At 42.9% G+C, this 18831-nt stretch overlaps 1 protein-coding gene across 1 annotated transcript in view; it reads left to right on the forward strand.

The window, feature by feature from the left end:
- The window catches only part of LOC103740210 (putative Polycomb group protein ASXL1), a 40677-nt gene extending 24222 nt beyond the window's left edge, over positions 1 to 16455 (forward strand). Inside the window, exons 5-6 of the mRNA XM_029567211.1 lie at positions 14077 to 14157; positions 16357 to 16455. Of these exons, the coding sequence (XP_029423071.1) occupies positions 14077 to 14157; positions 16357 to 16446 (171 nt within the window). The 3' untranslated portion in view covers positions 16447 to 16455. The remainder of the gene's footprint in view (positions 1 to 14076; positions 14158 to 16356) is intronic.
- Positions 16456 to 18831: the final 2376 nt, after the last annotated feature.

Genomic DNA, 18831 nt, shown 5'->3' on the forward strand with positions numbered 1-18831 from the left:
CATATTGACCAATAAAAGTTTAAGCAGAGAGCTGGGGGTGTACTTTGGTGGAGAGTTTGCCTAGCATACACAAAACTGGTGTCAGCCACCCCCCCACACTAAATAAAAGAAAGGAAAAACGATTCATGTAGAATGTGACCAGTTTGTGACTTCTCTCCTAGTAACCAGTAATTACTGAGAATCCAATCCACACCTACAAATTCTATATTTTGAGGTGAGACTCCATGACAACCAGCAAAGGTGACATGAATCCAAAATGAAGGACTTGGGGAGCAGTGTGGAGTATGGCTGCTGGAGAAGGGCAGAGCCGATTCCCCCAGTGGGCAAAATTAATGAAGTTGGGGAACTGAACTTTTCATACCCAGACATGGATGTTAACGGTGGGATGCAGTTCTAGTGGAAGAGGTATTCTGGAAGCAGGAATAAGCTGCTGACCTGCAGTGCTGGAGCTTCTTTATCACTCTGTATAGAACTGTAATCGAACTGCAAGGGGAGAAATAGAAAGGAAATAAGAAGAGTGTCAGGGCATCCGCCAAGGAACCTGTGCATGGAGGAGGATGCAGAGCAAGATTTGAAGGGCTGGTGGCAGGAAGTTAAATTAGTCCATCTTCCTGAAATAAAACATCAATAATACATGGATCGTTCAAGCTAGCTGGCTGAGTTCAGGAAAGAAACATGATTTAATTTAGAGGACTCATCCATACGAATGCCTTCCTTTTTAAGGATTTGAAGATTAACGTAGGTCATTAGCAGGCCATTGCTTTTATCACATTCGTATTCAAAACCAAAAAACAGCCAAACCAAAAACAACAACAAAAACATGGAGCTCTAGTGAAGTAGCCAAGCCTCTAGGTCTTCTTGCCACAGGCTTTTTGGTAAATCAGTCTTGGGCCACATTGTTTCCACAGGTAGAAGTGAGACAGCCTGCCCGCTCAGGACCACGTGATGTAGATGGCTGTGCCCTCTTCACAGCCCTGTGTCCTCTCGACAACCCTGCCCTTCACTCTCCCTGCCATTACCATTTACCACCTTGTCTGGCTGGCCATGTGCTGCATCTGAAGCCTTCCCAATGGAAGCTTTGGGGCCAGGGTTTCCTGTTGCACCCAGACCAGTTTTGGTAGGCCTCTCTTGGAATGGAGGGAGAGACAGACGGGGATTGGGCATAGCTGTGGCAGGGGCTATTCCTACAGAGAGAAAAACTAGCTGTTCTAGCATCTAGTTCTTTCTTCCCATTTGGCAAAATTCCTTAAACATTTAAAAAATTTAATTTTATTACTTTAATTTACAGGGTCTTACTATGTAGCCTTGACTGGCCTGGTACTCATTGTGTAATCCAGGCTGCCCTCAGACAGTCTTTCTGTCTCAGTTTCCTAAATGCTTGGCTTATAGATCCCCGGTTCCATGTGACAAAATTCTAGATAGTATCCAGATGACAATGAATGAAGAACTAGCCTTGTGCATGAGATTTAGTTTTAGTGAATGCCAGCTGGGTACTTAGATATCAGCCTTTTTTTCTTCTTTTTTTGAGACAGGGTCTCCCTATAGCCTAAGCTGGCCTGGAACTGGCTATGTAGACCAGGCTGGCTGCGAACTCACAGAGATCTGCCTGCCTCTGCCTCCCAAGTGCTGGGACTAAAGGGTTGGCCACCACACCCCACACCAACCATCTTTTTTTAAGGGGATGACTACAAACTAAACAAGAGAAAATGTTATTCTAAGAGTTGGGCATGGTGGTCACACTTTTAAATCTCAGCATTTAGGAGGCATTGGCAGGCAGATCTCTGTGAGTTCAAGACCAGCCTGGTCTACATAACAAGTTCTGGGCCAGCTGGGGCTACAGGGAGACCATGTCTTGAAAAAAAGAATGAAAGAAAGAAAAAGAAAATGTTATTCTAGTGATGTTTGATGGACAAAATTAGGGTTTAATTGTAATCACAGTAACTTTTGACAAAGGTTTTGGAAGAATTTGTTTTTCCTCTTCTTTTTCTCTCTCCCTTCCCTCTTTTTTTTTAATACTGGGAATTGAACCCATGACCTCACACATGCTAGGTATGCAACTTGTAACACTAAATTTTTTTTTCTTTGGTTTTTAGACTGGCCTCACAAAGATGCTCCTGCCTTTACTTCCTGAGTGCTGGGATTAAAGGCCTGTGCCACTATGCCTGGCCTGTAATATTAATTTTTAATCTACCTTTATATTAGCATTCAAATATGGTAGATACTTTGTAAGTACTTTGGTAAGTGCCTTTAAGACAGGGTCTTACAATGTAATCCTGAGCTAGCCTGGACTTGTATTATTAGGGGGATCTCCAGGACACCCCTGACCAACAGATCAAAGGGAGGTATTCCACATCTGGCACTGGGCTTTTTATTTGGCAGCCTGTGACTTCTGGGAGGAGTGTTGTCCCCTCTGTAGTGTAGCTTCAATTAAACTCTTTTGTATGAAATATACATATATATATATATATATGGATTATAAAATAGGTTCCATATGGCTTTTCCTTTTTTTAACATTTTTTATTTTTTGGTCTTTTTGAGACAGGGTCTCTCTGTAGCCCCAACTGTCCTGGAACTCACTATGTAGACCAGGCTGGCCTTGAACTCACAGAGATCCACCTGCCTCTACCTCCTGAGTGCTGGGATTAAAGGCGTGTGCCACCAAGGCTGGCTTATTTGTTATTTTCATGTGTATTGCCTGCATGTAGGTAAGTGCATCCATGTAGTGCAATGCCCGAGGAGGACAGAAGAGGCTGTCGGATACCCTGGAAGTGGAGTTACAGACAGTTGTTAGCTGCCGCATGGGTGCTGGAATTCGAACCTGGGTCTTCTGTAAGAACAACCAGTGTTCTTAATCCCTGAGCCATCTCTCCAGCCCTCCATATGGCTTTCTCAAACATCCTTGGGGTTAATTATCCCTCCTGTCCTACCTGCTCATTCCTTTCTCCCCCTAAACTTCCCTCTCCATTATTCCCTTTAAAACCTTTCATATTATCATGTTTTTTGTTTGTTTGTTTGTTTGTTTTGGTCTTTCTGAGATAGGGTCTCCCTGAAGCCCCAGCTGTCCTGGAACTCACCATATAGACCAGGCTGGCCTTGAACTCCCAGAGATCCGCCTGCCTCTGCCTCCCAAGTGCTGTGATTGAAGGCGTGCACCACCACGCCCAGCTATCCATGTTTATCTTTAAGATTTTATTTATTTATTTATTTATTTATTTATTTATTTATTTATTTATTTATTTATTATTTTTTGTTTTTTTGAGACATGGTCTCCTTGCAGCCCCTTGTGGCCTGGAACTCACTATAGACCTGGCTGGCCTCGAACTCAGAGAGATTTGCCTGCCTCTGCTTCCCAAGTACTGATGTGTGTGTCTGTATCTTGTGTGTATGCACATCTAAGCCAGAAGAGAGCATTGGATCCCCTGGAGCTGGAGTGACAGGTGGTTGTGAACAGCCTGACATTGGTGCTCTGGTCTTCTGTAAGAGCAGTGAGCATCTTAACCACTGAGCCATCTGTCCATCCCTTTCTGTTTTTTTAAAAAATTGTTTTAGTGTGTGTATTGGGGGATGGTTCCATGTGTGTCAGTCAGAGAACAACCTGCAGGAACCCTTCTCTCTTTCTACCCTGTAGAACTTGGGGATTGAACTCAGGTTGTCAGCTTGGCAGCAAGTGCCTCCACCTGCGAGCAGTCTTGCCACCCGAGTTCTTCATTCTAGACAGTGATGTCTTGTGGCATGTAACAACTAGAACAACATACTTCTGCATACGTAGCAGCAGAGCACTATGGGAGATCAGTGGAGAAACGTGGACTCTTTATACACCTGCACTCTGCCCAGAGTGGCCCTCATTGCTTCAGATTCCCCCTTCTTTTGTAGGCAGGGAATGATCACAAAACTAAAAAGAATACTGTTGTAGTCTTCCAAAAGTTTGTTTTTGTCTTTTGGTGTTTTTGAAACAGGGTCTCCCTGTAGCCCCAGCTGGCCTAGAACTCACTATGTAGACCAGGCTGGCCTTGAACTCACAGAAATCCAACTGCCTCTGCCTCCCGAGTGCTGGAACTACAGGCGCGTGCCACCACACCTGGCTCTTTAAAAAAAATTTAATACCTTTTTTTCTTCTTTGCATTCAAATCCTATTAAAGTTATTGGTTAACTGTTTTCTTTGCAATGCACCATACCACATCCTCATTTACTGAACATGGTTTGCGAAAGCCAGTTTATTGATTCTTTTAGAATTAAAAAGTATTCCAGCTTAAGCACAGGAGAGAGTACAAAGTGCAGTCTCTTCTTTCTTTCTAGATCAATATGTCCTTTTGCTTGAAAGCTCTGCTGCTGATGCCATCTAATACTGTATGTCTGGCAAGCATATTACATGCATATATTCCCCCTATTTTTGTGATGCTAGGGGTTGAACCCAGTCTTGTACATAGTAAGCAAGCACTGTACTACCTAAGGTACTCTGTTTTTTTTAAGGCTTGTTTTTATTTTTAATTATGTGTATACATGTGTGTATACATGTGGGGGGTATGTGCACATGCCTGCAGTTGTCCAAGGATGCTAGAAGAGGGTATCAGATGCCCTGGAACTGGAATTACAGGCAGTTGTGGGCTGCTGGACTTCAGTGATGGGAACCCAATTCTAGTCCTCTGCATGAGCAGTATGTGCTCTTAACCGCTGAGCCATTTCTCCAGCCCCTGAGCTATCCTGTTTTGAGACAGGGTCTTGTTAGGAAGCCCAGGCTGGCTTCAAACTCAAAATCCTCCTCAGCCTCCCAAATGTTAGGATTACAGGTTGCCACCATGCTCAGCTTATCCTTTTCTCCTTTTTATATTTACCTGTTCATTAACATTTTTTATTTTTATTTATTTTTTATGTGTATGAGTGTTTTGCCTGCATTTATGTAAGTGCACCATGTGCATTCAGTGCCCATGGACACCAGAAGATGGTGTCAGAGTCCCTGGAACTAGAGATAAGGACAAGTGGCTATGTGGGTGCTAGAAACTGAACTTTGGTCCGCTACAAGAGCACCCAGTGCTCTTAACTGCTGAGCCATCTCTCCAGCCCCCTTATTTTTTTAAATATATTTTTTATTGAATTTTTTGACTCATTTTTTATTTATTTTTTGATCTTTATGAGACAGGGTCTCCCCGTAACCCCAGCTGGCTTGGAACTCACTATGTAGACCAGGCTGGCCTTGAACTCACAGAGATCTACCCACCTCTGCCTCCTGTTCTGGGACTAAAGGCGTGTGCCACCACACCCGGCTGGACTCTTATTTTTTAATATTTTTTATTTTATGTGTATGAGTGTATTGCCTGCATGTGTGTGAGTGCATCCCTGTCATGCAATGCCCTTGGAGGTCAGAAGAAGGCAGCAGATCCCCTGGAATTGTGTCCCCGACCACTTTCCGTCTCGCCGGCAAGAACGACGCGGGAGGACAAGTCAGGATCCTTCTGCAGCAGTTTATTGTATGCGCATCTTACACTCTTAGAAGCTTAAAGACCGAAGACGCCGAGAAGCGGGAGAGCGGTTGCTTATATAGTCTAAAGGTCCCATCTATGACGTATAAGAAGCGGATTGGTTGCTGGAGATCACGCCACGGGAGGAGGCGAGGGAGAGCAGGCTCTTGTGCACGCCCCTTATGGGCGCAGCAGGATGTTTACTGTTAAGAAGGTCCGGATACCGGCGCCATCTTGTAATGGCGGCGGAGGCTGTGGCTCTCCACAGAATTGGAGTTACAGAAGTTTGTTAGCTGCCATGTAGGTGTTGGGAACCAAACCCAGGTCCTTCCCAGGAGCAACCACTGCTCTTAACCACTGAGGCATTTCTCGAGCTCCCAGGAATCATTCTTATATCCCCTCTTGTTAGTCATAGTGTATAAATTGTACATATTGTGTCTCACTTTTTTTACTTGTTATCTTGATATGATTATGTTTAGATTAATACATTGAAAATACAGAGTTCCCCTGTGCTTTTTAAATATATTTAATCACTCCTCTCTTGATGGGAATTGGAGTTGTCCCAAGTCCATTGCTACCGCAAACAATGTCACAATACATAACCTAGTAGATTTGTTTTTGTACAAGACTGTCTATCTTTAGGATAAATTCTTAGAAATAAAATGCTAGGTCAAAAAGTCTGTACATTTTCTAAAAAATAATCAGCTGTGGTGGTACACGCCTTTAATCCCAGCACTCAGGAGGCAGAGGGAGGCAGATCTCTGTGAGTTCAAGGCCAGCCTGGTCTGCATAGAGAGTTCCAGGTCAGCTGGGGCTACAGGGAGAACCTGTCTCAAAAAGACAAAAAAAAAAAAAAGAAAAGAAAAAATTATTACATTTGCTCTTCTGGGCACAGTGCCTAGAGACACTCAGAATGGTCTACTGTTTGACATACCATCATAGGCTTTCCTACAATACAGCCTCTAACAAAACTAGGCTGTCTCAAATCCCTGGTAATAGGGTTGCTTACCTTTATTCCAAGATGGTTGGGAAAGCACCAAAATCTGACTGTGGTGTGTACCTGGACAGACTTAAGAGGTTTGTGCTTTGAGACCTTATGAGACTGCTCAAAACAAAAAATGCGTCAGCAGGGCTGTGGTGCTTCTGTGTGTGCTAAGTGTGCCTGTGACAGGCTCAAACATGCTTTCTCTACTTCAGGAGCAGAAAATCTTTGTGAAAGTGTTGAAGGCACAAGCAAAATAAATATGAAGCTTTTCTAAGTAATAAAAATAAAGGCTTCTATGAAAAAAGTAAAAATTATGTGTGTGTGTCTGTGTGTAAATCATCAGGCTTGGTGGCAGGTGACTTTACCTGCTGGGCCATCTTGCTGGCCCCTGTACATTTAAAATTTTGATAATTTCCAATTGTTGTCCTTAGGGGCTTGGTTTTCACAGGATATAAGATCAAGCTTTTAAAAGGCTTCCGGCTAGGACTGGAGAAATGGCTCAGGGCTTAAGAGAGCTTGAGCCCTTCCAGAGGACTGGAGTTTGGTCCCCACATCAGGTGGCTCCGAATCACCTGTGACTTCTGCTTCAGGGCATCTGATGCCTCCTTCTGGCCTTCATGGGCACCTGCAACTCATGTGCACATAACCATACCCAGATACACATATACATGTGATTTTAAAAAGGTGGCGCACACCTTTTATCCCATCACTTGGGAGGCAGAGGCAGGCAGATCTCTGTGAGTTCGAGGCCAGCCTGGTCTATATAGCGATTTCCAGATCAGCTGAGGCTACAGGAAGACCCTGTCTCAAAAAGACCAAAAAATAAATAAATAAAATAAATATTAAAACAGTAGTAATAACAAAAAACAAAGCTAGGTGTGGTGGTTCAGGCCTGTAATCCCACCATGTAGGAGGTGAAGGCAGGAGGGTCAGGAGTCAAGGCCAACCTGTGGTACTTGAGACAGAACAAAGGTTTCCAACTGCTTCAGCCTACGGTACTAGGTCAAATATTGATTGAGGGGAGGATAAGATTTAATACCACTAGTAGACTGGGGTCTTCCTGCTCCTCAAGCTGGTTACGATGTCATAATGAGGGGCTGGAGCGATGGCTCAGTGGTTTCGAGCATGTGTTGCTCTTGCAGAGGACTAGGCTTTGGGCCCTAGCACCCATATCATGGCTTAACGATGATCTGTGACTCTACTTCCAGGGTATCCAGTGCCCTCTTCTGTCCTCTATAGGTACCAACACACATGTGGTGCACTTATATAGTACATGCAGACATACCTGTACATAAAATAAAAGTAAATAAGTCTCTAAAAAAAATTCCCATAAGGAGAAATACTTTGTGTAGTAAAGTTTTTAAATATGGCTATTAGAAGATTAGCAAGAAAAGGTGACTTGTGTTACTTCATCTTCTGTCAGGCAGCCCCTGATGTAGCTGTTTCATGCTTACCACTTTTGTCTTTTTTCCTAGGACTTTAGCATCCTAAATCATTTTGAATTCCTAGACCTCAGGGCTCACCTAGTCAGAGTTCATCATGTTAAAGTTAAAAAGCTCAGACTCAGTCCTGGTGGTGGTTTACCATCGGCTCATGAATGGCAAAGAAAAGGCTGCTTCCTATTACAAGGTGGTTGATGTGAAGCTGGGCCAGGTATCTGTGAAGAACACCAAGGGCACCACCCATGAGATGCCCAAGACTTTCACATTTGATGCTGTCTGTGACTGGAATGCCAAACAGTTTGGACTCTATGATGAGATATTCCAACCACTTGTGGACTGTGGGGTCCTCCCTCCCCTCGTGGGTCGTTATCCATGAGAACAAAGGGAGCAGAAGTGATGAACAGGGTCAGGATGGCCAGTGAGCACTGATGGAAGAAAGCCCTTCCGGGGAGGCAGTTTCAGTGATACTGCTCCAGATTCAGTGATACCGCTCTGTTTATTCAGTGGGGGTCAGGGAAAATATAGTGTGGAGGCAGCAGCCAAAGCTTCAGCTGATAGGTGCTCATAGTATGCTTTATTTACATGTGGTATCAGGATCCTATCATCCAACTATGGGGCAATGCCTAATTATCATATAGAAAAAACCTGGAGGCAGTTTTATTGCAGGTAACTATGCCAAAGGTCATGTTCCAAATAAGGTCAGGCATCAGTGCTTGGTGGCACTTTCCAGGTAAGTCAGGCAGAGAGCAGGAGGCCTTTGCTGAGAAAGGGAGTCCTTACAGCACTGTGCCCCTTACAGCTATCCAGACATGAAGGACAACAACCTTAGCAGCAGAGTCCCCCAACATCTCCCCCTGTTTTGTTTTATATTGGAGAAGTGTCATCACAAGCTTTAAGAGCCAACTTATCTAAGGAGGATCCAAAGTTTGATAATTGACCATGACCTGATTGTTAGTAATTTTAGCAATGGTAGTAATTTGTAAGAAATTGTATGAAACAGGGAGCAAGCATCAAAATAACAGAATCAGGGGGCTTTTGATATTTTAACATTCCCCCTCTGAAGAGGTAACCCCAAAATCTTTTTGGGATTAAGAGCTCACAAATACTTTTAACGTTTTTGGCTTTGGGACAGAGTACTTTGCTAAAAGGCCCAAGGACATTTTGACTTTTAGCCAAGAAGGAAACTGGCTACTTTTCTTTGGGGTCTTTTTACCCTAGCTGCCTAGCCAATTTCTGTCTCCTTTTATCATACTGTCCTCTGAAGAGGCTTACCCAAATTGCCAATAGGGAATTGGGACTCAGACCGCTCTGGCTTCTTCCATGCTGAACAGGGATACAGGGTGAGGCAATTGGGGTACCCCCTTCAGTGGGTCTATCTGAAAGACTCCCAAATTGCATAACTTTTGTCTCTAAGGGGAGAAGAAAGTCCTTGAATCATGAATGGGAGATGTAAGGGCAAGAGTAGTTAGTATTAAAATTTTTAGGCAGGGAACCAGAAAATGTCCAAATTAAAGTCCATTGGAATTTCTTGATGAGGGCTCCCAAAAGCATCCATCTAACAGGTTTCTCCTCATTTTTCTTTTGCCTGCCAAGGCTGGAATGATGATTGATGAACTCAGGATTTGTTGTCGGGTGCTTTGATAACTGTTGGAGTGGCTAGAATCGGCTCCCTCTTAAATGGCCTCTAGATAGGGAGAGAAAAAAAATTTAGCCATCATTTTAGAATAGTGAGTTGTTTCCCTCAGCTGCAGGTGGACACTACAGTATTGTAGACCAAGATTTAAAGTCCAACCAGTTTAGATGTCATTTTGTATAGGTAATTAGTAGTCTAAAGAAAGACTGAAGTTTCCATATAGATTTGAGGTAGCATCTTTTTTTCTTTTTAAGAGCTAAAACTGAAGGAAGTTAATTAAACCATGTAGGAGGCAGGAAAGACAAAAAGGAAACATTAACAGATTACATTAAGAATAAATAAAATGTAAATAGTACTGAAAATAATCTCATTAGTTTCATTATAGACAGTAATACCCTCTGTTGAAATTAATTTACATCTTAATTGTTCTCAACTGCACAGTGCCTTTACTCTCAGGATGTTTAGTGCCTTTACTCTTAGGCTGTTTTGTTGTTCTCCTCCTTGTCACAGGGTCAAGGGGCCAGCTTGAACCTGGAAAAGTCTTGGAGAACACATTTTGAGATAATAGGCTTGAGTCTGAATTGGGAAGGCCCAATCCCATCTTCAGAGTCAGCATCTCAGTGAGCTCAAATAGCATGTGACAATTTACCAATATAATTAATATTACTCTGACATTATAACTAGAAAGCACTCAGGGAATGATGGGCCAGGAACATAAGCAAACATAGAGCATCTGAGTATCAGAGAGGGAAATAACTCTAATTTAAAGAAAAACAGGCTTAGAATCACAATGTAGAAAGGGGAGGAGTTAAGACCAGTAGAGATGGCATCTCAAGCCTCTCATTCAAGTAGACTATTACTTTTTACATCTTCTTGTTGTAACTATGTGTTGGTAGTAGCTTGTTTCTTGTAAGGTTTTGGCCCTGGAGTACAGCAAATTTTCATCTGCTTCACAGGTCTAGTCATCACAAAGTGTCAGCTCCCTTTGCACCTTGAGGGCAAATAGCTAGAAAAACTTTAAGTTCCCTTTAGAAACTAGAAAATATACTATGTAAAACAGTAGGAATTTAAAATAGTCATTTTTAGAAATTAGCAGATACCATATAAAAGATGTTAAAATCCACATAATTCCTTTAAAATTACTAGATAAAGATTCATTTAAACGATGTCAAAACCTAAAAATGCTTTTAAAATATCCATAATTATGTCAAACAATGTAAAAACTTAAAACAATCATCTTTAAAAAACAGTAAATATACCATAGAATAAGTTAAAACTCGAAGTAATCCCCTTTAGAAACAGGCCCTAAATGATGTTAAAATTTAAACTCCCATTGTGTAGATTTGGCATTATTACCTTAGTTTGAACTAGAAATGCATTATTTATTTTATAACAGCATCAAGAAACAAAAACAAAAATGAATTGTAAGAGAATCGTAGGCATCCCTGGTACCAGTAGATTAGGCTTGATATTAAAGAAGAAAGTACCCTCAGATATATATGTATATGTGACCCAAATAGAAAAGCAAATTAAAGAAATCCATGTTTCTCACCAACCTTTGTAGCTGTGAATGTGAAGCTAAGTTCTCAGGAGCTCTTAGTTTGTAGACAGACGCTATGCTGGAAAGGAAACTCATGAGGCAGCAGAAGGAACAGGGCATATAAATCAGTGTTAGTTGGTCTGAAAGGATATGACTCGCCTGAGCACTGTCTGTGACCTTTTATGTATAGTGAAATTTAAAATGGTTAGGTCTAGTTAGAAAAGCAGGCACCTGAGTACCAGGTGCTTGATGCCCAAGAGAGCCTAAGATCAAAGTTTGAGCCCCTTTGCCTGAGGAAAAGTTTAGGAGAAAAAAGGCTTTTAAAACGTTTATCCTTTGTCAATGGGGCAAGCCGCCTGAAATTTTTTAAATGTTTAGCAAAGTTGCCCAGCTGGTTTAGGCTAGTTGGGTCAAAATGGGGAGAAAGGGTCCCCTAAAGGGTTTTCAGCCAAATTAAAAAAAATCCCCAAGGCAGGCAAGCTGGCAATCTTGGTTCTTGGCAGCTGCCTGGAGGGGGTGAATAGCGGGAAGGAAAAAAAAGCCCTGGGGTCCTGCAGGTTTAAAGCATGCATGGGAGGTCAGACACGCGGCAGGCTGGCAGGCAGGCACACAGCAGGGAGTAGAAAGCTTTAGTATGGGAGGGGGAGAGAGAGGAGAAGGATTCAGAGCATTTTTATGTGTAGGACTGAACAGTATCAGAAATCATCCAGAGTAAAGTGAGGAGGAAAGGCAGTGGAAGAGGATAAAGACAGGAAAAAGGATAGAAGACAGCAGAGCTTGCAGGCCCATGGCAAAGGAGTTGGGGAGGAGGCGAGATGCAGGTGCTGAGCGGCTGCAGGGGAACCGAGATAGGGAACGTATGAAGCAGGTCCATCACGGAGACCACAGTGTTGTCTGGGAGTGGTGAAAATCAGAGGGAAAGGAAATCAAAAGAAGTAGGCAAGGCAGAGTGTTTCCCAGTGAGAAGAGCCAGAAAGAGGTGAAAGCAAAGCAGAGGGCTGGGGAGAGGAGGAGAGAGAAAAGAAGTGTACCTGAAAGCCAAGTTAGTGGCACTGGAGAAGTCCAGGTGGGTCCCTTGAAGCAAGAACTGGGTTTTGGCACCATCTGATAGGTAAAAAGTTGGTGGAGAATGAGTGAATGGATGATGAGGCACCGAGGCACAGCTAAAACTCCATCAAAATAGGGTTTATTAGCAAAGGAACACATGGGACAGATTCCCTTCCGGGCAGGGAAAATGTCTGCCTGGGTCTTGAGCTGGGGTCTTTTTAAAAGGGAGGCTTCTGCTTCCTGCAGAAAGTGGGAAGATGTATTTTTTTTTTAAGTTGGGGGGGAGTGGGTGAACAGGACTGTTAAAACCTGTCCTCTTTAGAGATCAAAGGGGAAGCCTGCTGTGTTGGCCAAACCGTGGAGAAAAGTCTGCTTCTCTTGACTTCAAAGACCAAGGTGCTTATCAGCTAGGTTCCCTCTTCTCAGGAGCATGAGAAGTCCTTGGGATCCTGTTGGTGTGGGGGCAGGGCTATCTGAACCTTAACAACCAGAGGCCTGAAATCCACATATAAACACACAGCAGTCCTTCAGTTACACAAAAAGACATTAGAAGAGATCGCCAATTATGAGTTTTTTGCACTGGATGTGAAAATAATAAACAACCGCAAGAAATGATAAGATCTGCCCTTCAATCCTAATTAAGTTGTTGAGTGTAATAATAAAGATTTAAATGAGATAACAGAACAAAAGTGGTCTGTGCCTACAAAATTATATATATGTGTGTGTGAGAGGAATTATTAAAGTAAGATGAAGATTGAATAAAACAATTTTCTTTCTCAGGAGTCTTAAGTTCAGAGCTGGAGAGTTGGCTTGGAGGTTAAGAGCACTTGCAGCTCTTGCAGAGGACCTGGGTTTGGTTCTCAGGACCTACATGGTGGCTCATAACTGTCTGTAACTCCAGTTCCAGGGGATCTGATACACTCTTCTGGCCTCAATAGTACCAAGCACACCTATAATACACTTACATACATGCAAGCAAACACTCATACAGATAAAATTGAAAAAATATATTTTTAAGTCTTCAGTTCATTAATTCATGTAGCCATTTATTAACTTATAAATTCCTGATACTCTCCTAGGTGCTACGAATTCATAGATGAACAAAGGCATCATTACCCTGGAAGAGAGGACTATTGCATGGGGGATTTAGCATAATACTTTAAAAAATGTTTTACTTATTATTATTTGGTCTCTTTTGAGACAGGGCCGCCCTGTATCCCCAGCTGGCCTGGAACTCACAATGTAGACCAGGATGACCTTAAGCTCACAGAGATCGATTCACCTGCCTCTGCCTCCCAAGTGCTGGGATTAATGGGATGTGCCACCATGCCTGTCCTTTACTTATTATATTTATTTTATGTGTATATTGCCTACTTGTATGTAAATGCACCTCTGTCGTGCAATGCCTATGCAGGTCAGGAGAGGGTATCAGATTCTCCTGGAAATGGAGTTATGGATAGTTGCTACCCACCATGTGGGTGCTGGGAACTGAACCCAGGTTCTCTGCAAGAGCAGTCAGTGCTTTTAATCCATGAGCCATCTCTCCAGCCCCAGATTTAACATAATTTTTTTTTGTCTTTTTGAGACAGGGTTTCCTTGTAACCACAGCTGACCTGGATTCCCTATGGAGACCAGGCTAACCTTGAACTCACAGAGATCTGCCTGCCTCTGCCTCCCGAGTGCTGGGACTAAAAGCATGTGCCGTGCCGTGCCTAGCCTTCTTAATCTGGTATCAAAATATTTCATTTCTGTCTCCCATTCTATTTTCTTCCATAATCTGTATTCACTACAGCCACTCCAGGCCATATTCTTCTTATTCATTCTTCTCTATGTATATAGGATGTGTGTACATGTGTGTTTGTATGTGAGTGTTGGTGTACACATGCCATGATGTGTGTGTGTGGAAGTCCAAGGACAACCTGTGGTATTGGTCCTTGCCTTCCATCATGTTTGTTGTTTTCCCCACTACGCAGGTCAGGCCAGCTAGCACACAAGCTTCCAGAGACTCTTCTGTCTCCACTTCCCATCTCTCTCTTAGAGCACTGGGATTACAGGTGAGTGCTACTGTGCCTGGCTTTGCATGTGTGCTGGGGATTTGAACTTAGGTCCTCATACTTGCAAGGCAAGTGTTTTCCCACTGAGTCATCTCCTCAATCCTTTCCTCTTCTTTTCTTTGGTGCTGTCACATCAGTTCAGAATCACTCATTATTCCCTCAACAAACATGTACTGAACTCTTCTGTAGACACAGATGAACAAGTAGTCACCTCCCTCAAAGACTTTAACCTAAGAGGAGAGCAGCATCTCCCCCTTCTTCATCAATGCAAATTCTTTTTCTTCAAAATCTATGGTCTATATGGTTTTCCCTGATTCTTTCCCATTTGTAGGTAGCTTACAATCACTTTGTATTTCTTTTCATTTTTATATATTTCTTCAATTAGATTAGGAGTGTCTGGACAGGAATCACGTTTTACCCATTTGTAGAACCCATTAGGTGTTAGTATGATGCCTCAGCAACATTCATGGAACTGGAAAAAGAATGGGGTAAATGTGGGGTGTGGTGGTACACACCTTTAATCCCAGCACTCAGGAGGCAGAAGCAGGCAGGTCTCTATGAGTTTGAGGCCAGCCTGCTCTACATAATGAGTTCCAGACCAGCCAGGGCTACATATGGTGACTATATCTTAAAAAAGAAATAAGAAAAATAAAATAAAGGACAAAAAGAATGAGGTTCAGAAGCCTACCTGGCAGGGTGCATAAAACAAAGAAATGCATGTTTAACAGAAAAGACAGGAACTCTGGTAAGCCAGGTCACACAGAAGAAGGGTTTTAGAATATTTTTGGGAGTCACTTGTTTAAATTCATTCCAGATTATTTCTCTTGTAAACTCCAAGTGGCCTTCCAGAAAATTGGCCGCCAGGGGCCAGACCTACGGTAAACATCCCGGGGTCATTCTCTGAAGAGGACTGGGACAGCAAGGATCCTTGGAAATTTGTCCAAATGTCAGCCATCTGGAGTTAGGGATTGGAATCCTAATTATAAGAGTTGGCAGATTCCTTAGAAATTAGGAGTTCTTCTCACAAGGGAAGCTGATTTGTCCAAGTTCACACAACTGCTCAGGTGTACAAGCACAAGCTGGTGAAACTTCCATTCACTCCTCACCCTGTTCAGAAAGTCCTGGAAATGAGGGCCAGGTGAGTGACTCACCTACTGTCTGTGATTCTTTTCCTCTTCTGCCTCTGGATGTGGACATGAACTCTCAGAGAATCCCTTTGCAATGGTTTGGCTGTGCTTTGTCCAAACTCCTGCCAAAACATAGTCTCCACCTTCATGGTATTCAAAGATTATGGCACCACTAAGGTGGGGCCTGAGGTGAGGCAGTCCAGTGGTGACTGCACTGGATTCATGCCTGGGGCCTGGATTAGGCCTCCCAGAAGTGAATTCGTTCCTGTGAGAGCCCTTTCCCATCTCTTGCTTCCTCTCTCGGGGTAATCTCTTTTGCACATGCTCCTGCCATGTGATTCCATCTACCATGCTATGATACAATTAGAAGACACTTACCTGAGAATACACACAGGGATGTAGCTGATGGATTTTGGATTTGAGCTAAGTAAACCTCTTTCCTTATAAATTACCAGCCTCAGGGATTTTGCTGTAGTAACAGAATAGGATTAAGCCACCTTTTAAGTAATCTTATTACCTTTACAACCTCTGATAGCATGATACAGCTGCAAGAGTTTGTGTAGTATCTGCCTTCTATCTAATATGAACAAAGGTGCTATGAACTGAAGAGCCAGAATGTTCTGACTCCATTTTGGCTAGCTTCTTTAGACAAGCCCAGACAAGCTCAGGCATATCATACATGTAAAAGCCTTGTAAGGTATAAACAAAAACTTCTGACTCTAAAAGATATTAGTCAGCACATTTCAATCCCCTGAAGACAGCCCCTACCAATCAAGACGTCCCCCATACACAGGATATGGGGACATCCAATTATTTTAAAAAGGTGCTTGGTGCACGCAGGTTTCTGTGGAGTGCCCCAAATAAAAGCTCCTGCCTGCTATTGTTTGGGGCCAGACTCCATCTTTGGCTTGTGAAATCTGTGCCCGGCTAGCCACCATTTGGTTGTTGTCTTTTTTTTTTTTTACTTTAAATTCTTGAATAAACTTTTTGCATAACCTTTTTGGGTATCTGTGGGAATTATTCTCGATTCTCGAACCCTAACATGAACATTTATTTACAACTATTTGTGCAGAGATCTTTTCCATTCATGTGGGGACATATAAAGAGTGGAATTGGTAAGTTATATAATAAATCTATATTTAACAGTTTTGCTTTGTTTTGAGACAGGGTCTCACTTTGTAGCCTTGGCTGACCTAGAACTTGCTATGCAGACCAGGCTGGCCTCGAACTCACAGAGAGCCACCTGCCTCTGCCTCCCAAGTGCTGGTATTAAAGGTGTGTGCCACCATGCTCAGCTATGTGTAACTTTTTTTTTGAGACAGGGACTTACGACCATAGTCCAGGGCATATGTTTGCATTTTTGAAGAACTGTCAAGCAATATTCTAATACTGGCAGCAATATTGTATGTCCTTACCAGCAATGTATGAGGATTTCAATTTCTCCACATCCTCACTAACATATCTTTTTTGTTATAGCTATTGTTAATGGGGTGAAATTATATCTCATAGTTTTGATTTGCCTTTACTTAATAAAAAATGTCAAATGTTTATTTGTGTGTTCATTAATATTGTTTTGAGAAGTGTCTACTTAAATCCTTTTCTCACTTTTATTTATTTTTAATTTTTTGTGGTGCTAGGTACCAAACCTAGGTAGGGTCTTTGACATGCTAGGTAAGCGTGTTTTAACTCAGCTTCATCTGCAGTTTCCTTTGGCCATTCTCAAACCCAGTTATTTTTAATGCTTTTTAAAATTTTTAAATATTTCATTTATTACTTTTTTTTTGGTCTTTTTGAGACAGGGTCTCCCTGTAGCCCAAGTTGGTCTGGAACTCATTATGTAGACTAGGCTGGCTTGGAACTCACAGAGATCCGCCTGCCTCTGCCTCCTAAGTGCTGGGATTAAATGTGTGTACCACCATGCCCAGCTCATTTATTACTTTTTATGTGTATGAGTGTATTGCCTGCATGTGTGTAAGTGCATCTGTGTCATGCAATGCCTTCAGAGGTTATAAGAGGGCCTCGGATTTCCTGGAACTGGAGCTACAGATGGTTGTTAGGTGCCATATGGGTGATGGGACTCACACCTGGTCCTCTGCAAGAGCAACTAATTCTCTTAACCACTAAACCATCTCTCTGGCCCCATTTTAAAAAAATTCTTGGGGCCACGTGTGGTGGCACTTGCCTTTAATCCCAGAACTTGGGAGGCAGAGTTATGGGGCACTTAGAGCCTGAGTGCCTTTTTGTCCTGAGGCAAGTTAATTTAAATTCTCACCTAACTGGTTTAGCTTGAGCCTGAGGGCCCCCGGGGTGAGATAACAAAACAGATTAAGGAAGTTTGTTATTTTAGAAGTTGAATTCAAAGCTTGTATGAAAATCCCTTAGAACTTTGGGGATTTTATGTTTCTCAGGGTGTTGTTCAAGATAGAAAAGAAAAGGAGGGTGAAATGCTGGTTCCTAGGGGAGCATGCCCGGGATCAAACCTCAGGGCATTCCACGTAGTCCACAGCGCAAGCCTGCCTGCAAATTTAAGAGATCTGGAGACCAGCTCCAAGAGCAATTAAATTAACCTTTAATCTCAGCACTCTGGAGTTAGAAGTAGGCAAATTTCTGTGTGTTTGAGGCCACCTAGGGATACATAGTGAGGCCCTGTCTCAAGGGGAAAAAAAGAAAAGGAAAGAAAAGAAATGGGGGCTACAATGTAAAGTCATGTTAAAAGCATGAACTTGGGTAGATGAGATGACTCAGTGGGTAAAGGTGCTTGCTTCCATGCCTGCTGACCTGAGTTCAACCCACATCATGGAAGAAGAGAACTGATTCCTTCAAGTTGTCCTTCTGATTCCACACACATTCCACAGTCCTTGTTCAGACACACACACACGTAATTAAGGGGCTGGAGAATCAGCTCCAGGGTAAAGAGCACTTACTGTTCTTCCATAGGACCTGTTAGGGTTCCACACAGCAGCAGTTTCCCCCCTCCCCAACAGGGACCTCACCTTGACCTTTGAAGTCAAGGGAAACAAACTCTGCTGAGAAGCAGCCAGCCTTTCCTCTGATCTCCAAAGATAAGATAAGCAGATTCTACCTGTTAACCAGATTTTAGAAGCTGTTTATCACAACAGCTTTTCTCTTAAGAGAGAAAAAGTAAACACTTCCAGACCCTAATCCCACCTGGCAGACTGAAGGGAGCCAGGCTTTTCCTGCTTCCCCTTCCCTGATTTCTCCCCCAAACATTTCCCCCTTCCACACCCGCACCCTAAAGCCCCCATATATAAGTCCCAACTCACAACCCGTGGGCTGACATTTTTCCCTTCCCCGAGGGAAACATGTCCCGTGCGAAATAAAGCTGTATCCTGCTGAGAATTCCATCTGTGCCTCGGTGCCTTCCTCCATCTGCCACCCGCTCACTCCTGCCTGCCCTCTACCTATCAGGATGAACAGGCTCCAGTGGATGAACTCACACCAAAGGACATCTGAGTACACAAACTGACTCAACAAGCCTTAACCATTAACGTATATGACAAAATGCACAAAGTCCTGTGGGTGGGTT

Source organism: Nannospalax galili, unplaced genomic scaffold (genome assembly GCF_000622305.1).
Source record: "Nannospalax galili isolate Female #2095 unplaced genomic scaffold, S.galili_v1.0 scaffold221, whole genome shotgun sequence".
NCBI classification, from domain to species: Eukaryota; Metazoa; Chordata; class Mammalia; order Rodentia; family Spalacidae; genus Nannospalax; species Nannospalax galili.